This window comes from Lolium rigidum, chromosome 1, assembly GCF_022539505.1.
Source record: "Lolium rigidum isolate FL_2022 chromosome 1, APGP_CSIRO_Lrig_0.1, whole genome shotgun sequence".
Taxonomy (NCBI): Eukaryota; Viridiplantae; Streptophyta; class Magnoliopsida; order Poales; family Poaceae; genus Lolium; species Lolium rigidum.
Window position 1 is genome coordinate 349,194,945 of NC_061508.1, and position 6,539 is coordinate 349,201,483.

At 50.1% G+C, this 6,539-nt stretch overlaps 1 protein-coding gene across 1 annotated transcript; it reads left to right on the forward strand.

Annotated features, from left to right (window-relative positions):
* Positions 1-5,445: 5,445 nt before the first annotated feature.
* LOC124684578 (36.4 kDa proline-rich protein-like) lies at positions 5,446-6,285 on the forward strand. The gene has a single exon (XM_047218859.1). The coding sequence runs from the start codon at positions 5,446-5,448 to the stop codon at positions 6,283-6,285; it is 840 nt and encodes a 279-aa protein (XP_047074815.1).
* The last annotated feature ends 254 nt before the right edge of the window (positions 6,286-6,539 follow it).

The following is a 6,539-nucleotide window of genomic DNA, read 5'->3' on the forward strand; positions in this document are numbered from 1 at the left end:
CCCATCAGCCTCAACGTGGATCGCCTCGTTGTCGGCGACCCATCGCACGTCCTAACGCTCCTCCTCCGGAGTCCGCGGGAACCTAGCGCAGGCGACGAGGGAGAGCTTGGCGCACGTGGTCTGTGCAGGCTACGCGGCATGGTGAGGAGAGGGCGCCGGAGAAGGTAGAGGGAGAGTGGGGAGGCGGAGGTTGATGTAAGCTCTACAAGGCCGCGCGACGCTTTTATGGCGGCCTTGGCGAGAAAATTGGACCCGAGCGCGCGCCATAGTGCCCTTTCGCGCGCGCGGAAACCTGGATGCGCGTGTTCCCACGCGTTCTTCTGCCTGTCATTGTTGTCCCGTCGAGGCCAGGGCCGCCCAGAGAAAACGAGCCACGTGTCGCCTTTTTAGGTCACCACGTTGGGCACATCATGCGACCCAAACGGACACGCGGACGCGGCTCGCTATCCGTGTCTCCGCAAGGCAAAATAAAAAACAGTCACAACCACACGCGTGGACGCGCTGGTTTAGGTCTCCCCGCTGGAGATGCTCTAAGGGCATCTCCAACGGGGCAACGCAAACGGACGCTGAGCGATCGTTTGCGTCCGCGGATACCGAAAATGGCGACGCAAACATGGTCCAAATATGCGCCAGGTTTGCGTCTCCGCGGACGCTGCGCGGTCGCACCGAGCGTCCTACTTTTCTTACCCGGTCCCGCACGTCAGGGACAACGAAATCGACCGCTTCGATTTGCTTCTTTTTTCCATTTCTTTGCTGTCCTAGTGCGACGCCACCACCCCAACCCCTCCCGCCGCCGCACCGCAATACACGCCCTGCGCTCGGTCCTCGCCGCGCCGGAGATCAAGATGTCAGTCGGGTAGGCTCTAGCGCGCACTTGTCGCCTGTTTGGGGGCAAAATTTTGCCGGTTGCGCCGCTCACCCGGCAAGAAAATGGCCGCTCAAGACCATGCATGAGGTGATGACATGCTGCGTGATCATGCACAACATGATCGTTGAGAACGAGCGTCCTGGTGGCCGATGAGCACCATTGGGATTTCCAAGATGAGATGGTTGCGTAAATCCCTGGGGCATTATCTTGAGAGGACTATCTGCATACAAATGGCCGTGTGCAAACGTCTGTAGACAGATCTGATTGAGCATCAGCGAACATTGGCTAGCCATGAAGACATTACCTAGAGGAATACCGTTTAATTTTCATGTAGACTTTAAAAAAATTGGATGTAATAACTGTGATTTTGTTGAAACTGTTTATTTTATTGTTTTGAAACATCTCAATTCATGCCGACGCGCAAATGCGTCGGACCGCTGGAGGCACCCCAGACGCAAACGGACGCGTGAAAAAAAGAGATCATTTTCACGTCTGTGGGACAACGCAAACGAACGCATGCAGATAATTTGAACGTCTGAAATACACCGCCCCATTGAAGATGCCCTAACTTACCCTAAACGAAACCGCCATCTGTGTCCATTGTCCAATCGGACAAAGCACAAGTGCGAGCCACCCCTTCACGAGAAACCGCGCCCATAGATTTAGCAGCTCGAGAGAACAATTTTGGACAAAACGACGATGAGGGATAGTGTAGGCACTCATCATCTTTGGAAGAGGATAGGATGTGGCTGCCTGCAGCTGGACGGGTCACGGACGCGCGTGCCCCACATGGATCACGGACCGATCGATATCGATCCGACTGCACACCACATCTCACTTGGCGCAAAGTATTTGCATGCACATGCTTATCTAGATCTCATTTTGCTTCCTTGTTTTCGGCTAATTATCCATGTGTACTGCATGCCGTGTACGGTGTACGTATACGTACTTACGGATGCAGAGCCAGCCAGCGGGCAGCGGCTCCACCAGCGTCCAGCGGGAATGTAGTGCGGCCTGATGCAATGTATATATGTGACCTAGCTAGATCCGACCCAAAGAAGCTGCAAAATTTTTGACACGCCTTGGGTAACGTGAAAAGTTGACTGTACATGTACAACCTTTTCCTGGTTTAGATCATTCAAAAAGTGTTGCAATATTACCGCAAAAAAAGAGTTACAGTAGAATATTTTAAACATGCTAATGCCATGGAAATACTGAGTGCACGCAACAAGCTGTGAGCTGTAATTTTCCACGCCGTCCTGTAAAAATTCATCCAATGGGGCTCACAACATTTTAATGATGAGCATGCAACAGAAATCTCGGGCATCTAATCAATGAAACTCCATATGCAAAAATTTTCAGAAATAAAACAACATTTTGCAGCATTGTTTTGGAGAATCTGTCATGGCCGTGGTCAATCTGGGTGAGTCCCTGCAAGGGCGAGGACCACACCGTTGCACATACTCTTTTGTCGTAGGAGTAACACTCCCGTGCAAATGAAATAATGGTGGAGTAGGAGCCATTTTATCTAGGGACATCTAAGGATCACTTTTTGGAACTTTATTTACTCATGTTTTCTAGGAATTGAAGGATTCTTTTTCTGCAATTTAATAGGAAAAAAGGAGAGATGCAATAGTTTACATTTTTCTATTACTCGCGGTTTCTTTGATGAGCATTAGTTGATCTTTTTTTCATCTGTTGTCAAATGAGAGACTAGGTTAGAATTTACCATCACATGTTATTTTTGGCTATCATTGGATAAGTAGTAGAAAATCTTGTCAAATTAGTTCAGATTTTATTTATTTTTTCCTGTTTCGTTCGAGAAGCAGTAACATATGGAAAACATTAGAAAAAAGAGATGATACAATTTAGGAGAGATACCGTCCGTTTTCATGCGTTTTAACCGCTAGGGATATTTATTCATTAATCAGTGGTTCCTACTTTTACTCCCTCGACTCAAACAAGGGGAATAATGAGAAAAGCCCCTCGAGTCTGAGGGCTTTGCAACTTGTCTCATCAATTTCTGAAAATATACGCCACACTTATATGGATTCATCGAACATCTTTGTACACATAGGGAAAATCTTGATGTAGCCACAAAACTCAATTAAGTTGCATACCACAGAAGCAATGACATACTGTCTCTAATTACATTTATACTAAATATTTATGCTTTTTTATGACCCTTTGTGTCAGAATCTTAGATTCTCATTGATGTAAATATCAATGGACACTAATTTTTGTATATTAAATGTGCCAACATTAACCACACAACTATGTTTTGAATATTAAAATCCAAAGATTAATGTTGCACAAGTCAAATATATTTCTTAACAATACACACATACTAAAGTATAACTCTATTTTCTCATGGAAATTATGTTATTATTTTCTAATTTAGATTTGGACTAATATCATAAACATATAAATCTCAACAAAGAAACAAATATGAGGAAACATCACATCCATCCGTATAATAATGTGTGCCTGCTAAATGCGCAATAGTTTGTTTATACATGCTTATAGTTATTTTAGTACTTACCAATATCTTGATAGACGGTTCTACAATGCATGAGTCTTGCCATAACTTTGTATTAACATGTGTTTGTGTAAATTTGTACTCATGCATTGTAGAACTACGAGAACATTATTTGTATAAGGTGTCCTAATGGAGATTCATATGTGTGATTATCTTGCCGTAAACATATGCATTAGTAAAAATGTTAGATCAAGGTCAAATTAGGAGAAAACAAAGTAATTCCATTATACTCCATCCATCTCATGAAACATAGCTTAACAAAGTTAAGGCATGTTTCATGAGACGGAGGGGGTACAACTGACTATGGGTTTTCATTCCTTGTCCAAAGGGGTCACGGAAGAGGTCCAAAAGAAATGTACTTGTCTTTTGGACCATTTCTTTGAATCAAGTTGAACAACTTCACCATTTTTTAAATTTAGAATCATCAATTTGTAAATCTTGATTGGCCACTAATTGCACATAAATCGGATTAAATTTTGTAGTTTCCAAATCAACTCAAGCAAATATGGAACATTTTTTTTGTAGTTACTATGTAGATTATAAACATAACTGATGAGTAGATCATGAGCATGGTTTGGGTGCTGATTGGGCAACTTAACAATATGATATGACTTATCTCTTGTTTCCCGTTAATAGCATTTCGAGCTTGTTCCCACCCGGGCAAGGCAAAGGCCGGCCTGAATCGGCGGCGGCGAGGTTTTATTGTCCCTTGGCTTGGGCGGGTAGGCGCAGGGAGCATGCTACATGCCAGGGTGTGGCGCGGCCATCGGGCTTCACAGCATGTCGGCGCTCAAGCATGTCCTACGGCGTCGCGACAGGTGGCGGGGTGGTGGTGGCATGTCCGGCAGTTTCGGTATGTCCGGGCGGCGACGTAGGCTGTGGGCAGGGTGGGCCGTGGGAAACGAGGGCTGCGGTCGGCTGCCTCTGCAGTAGTTGGTGGAGGAGGCGCCGTGGTGGTCGGTGGCCGGCCGATCTTTGCCGAGGACGAAAGGGAGGATTGACGGTCGGCTGATATGCATGTAGGCTGGCGGCACGTGGCACTGCTATGTGCTTGCTGCGGGCTAGATATGGGCCGGGCGGGCACGGATCTGCCAATGACTGCAGAATGATGTCCTCCGGGTAGATCTGTCCACTGAGAGGAGGTGATGGTGGCTCAATGTGTGTGGCTGCGTGGCATGCTGGTGGTGGGGAGACCCCATCTTTGCAGTGGGACAATGCGGGTTGCCAGGCGATGGTGAGGTGGAGGCGGAGGCTACGGCAAGCTTGTAGGCTAGATCCGGGCCAAGCGGGCCTGGAACTGCCGTTGCTGGACGAGCCTTGTTGTACACGAGCTTTGCATGCCATTTTCTATCATGTCCATCGACCCGCGGCTGGCGTGCCCTATCACTTCCGCATATGGAACTCGTGGGGCTTTTAGGTCATAGACACCGACGCCAACGTGGCGGCGCCTGCAGCTGTCGCCATTCCTTCTTGAAGGGTGTCGAGGGTACCTGGTTCCACTCCATCCAGAAATCCTAAGTCCAGTTCACTGCTGTGGGCAGTAGCGTCGTGTTGACGTTGCATCCCTTCTGAAGGTGCTTCCTTGGTACTTGGTGATCTAGGGTGCTTGTACTGTGGTGGGAAAACTTCGAAGGGCGCTCTGAGTTGCGGGGCACCATCGTTTCATCGATTTGCAATTGGCTTCGTTTATATCTTTGTTTTTAGTTGGGCATATTTCTGTTGTTGCTCGAACACTTTTTCTTTGTCCGAACTCTTGTATAGGTTGTTTGATTTATTTATAAAGCGGGCAAACGACTTTTTTCAAGGAGAAAGAAGCATCAACGGATTTTACCACAATAAGTCACTTCCAGTACTAATTAAGTCAGTCGTGCACTCATGCACATAGCGAAAAACCCTAGCTATGAGAGCTCTGCCCTAGAGGTCACGGGCCTCCATTGCAAGCGCCGAGCTCTATATAAAACCACACCACACACAAACCCTAGAAACACACATCCTTCATCCACCTCGTGCATTCAGCCACACACCCAGACCAGCAGCGATGGAGGCGAGCACGAAGAAGCTCGGTCCACTGCTCCTCACCCTTTTCCTCCTCATCTCCACCGCCTTCGCCGCCACCGTCGACTGCGACTGCGACAAGCCCAAGCACCCCAAGCCCTCCCACCCAGCACCCAGCACCAGGCCCTCCTACCCCAAGCCCCCAACCAAGGGCCCCAAGCCGGCGCCCAAGGGCCCTACCCACCCGCGGCCGGCGCCCAAGGTCCCCGTCCACCCGCCGATCGTCGGCCCTCCAAAGGGCCACGTCCCTCGCCCTCCCGTCTACGTCCCGCCAAAGGGCCCCGTCACTGCTCCTCCCGTCATCGTCGGCCCACCCGTCGTCTACCCCAAGCCGCCAGTCACCGCCCCTCCGGTCACCCACCCCACACCGCCGGTCACCGCTCCTCCAGTCACCTACCCCGCGCCGCCGGTCACTGCTCCTCCAGTCACCTACCCCACGCCGCCCGTCATCGCTCCTCCGGTCACCTACCCTAGCCCACCAGTCACCGCTCCACCGGTCACGTACCCGTCGCCGCCGGTGGACACGCCGTGCCCGCCGCCTCCCCCGGCGACCCCAGCATCGCAGACGTGCCCGGTGGACTCCCTGAAGATCGGGGCGTGCGTGGACCTGCTGGGCGGGCTGGTGCACGTGGGCCTCGGCGACCCGGTGGTGAACAAGTGCTGCCCGCTGCTGGAGGGGCTGGTGGAGCTGGAGGCGGCGGTGTGCCTCTGCACCACCATCCGGCTCAAGCTCCTCAACATCAACCTCGTCCTCCCGCTCGCGCTCCAGCTGCTGCTCACCTGCGGCAAGACGCCTCCCCCCGGCTACACCTGCTCCATCTGAGCACGCATGCATGGAGGTCGTCGATCGCGCGACGGACATGAGAGGATGTCGTCGTCTATTCGTCTTCGTCCTTGCCTATTATTGTTCTATTAGATTGCTAGTAGCGATCGAGTAAGAAGAACAGACCGATCAGCTAAGGTTTGATGGATGAGTGCGTACGTGTTTGCCTTTGTGGTGGTTTTTGGTATTTTCAGCTTGGTTTGGCTAGGTCTGTGTGTCTGAACTTGTGGTTTGAATTAATAATTGGTGTGTAC

What these genes read in the sequence shown, in the direction of transcription:
- LOC124684578 (XM_047218859.1), top strand. Translation starts at nt 5,446, where the DNA reads ATGGAGGCGAGCACGAAGAAGCTCGGTCCACTGCTCCTCACCCTTTTC.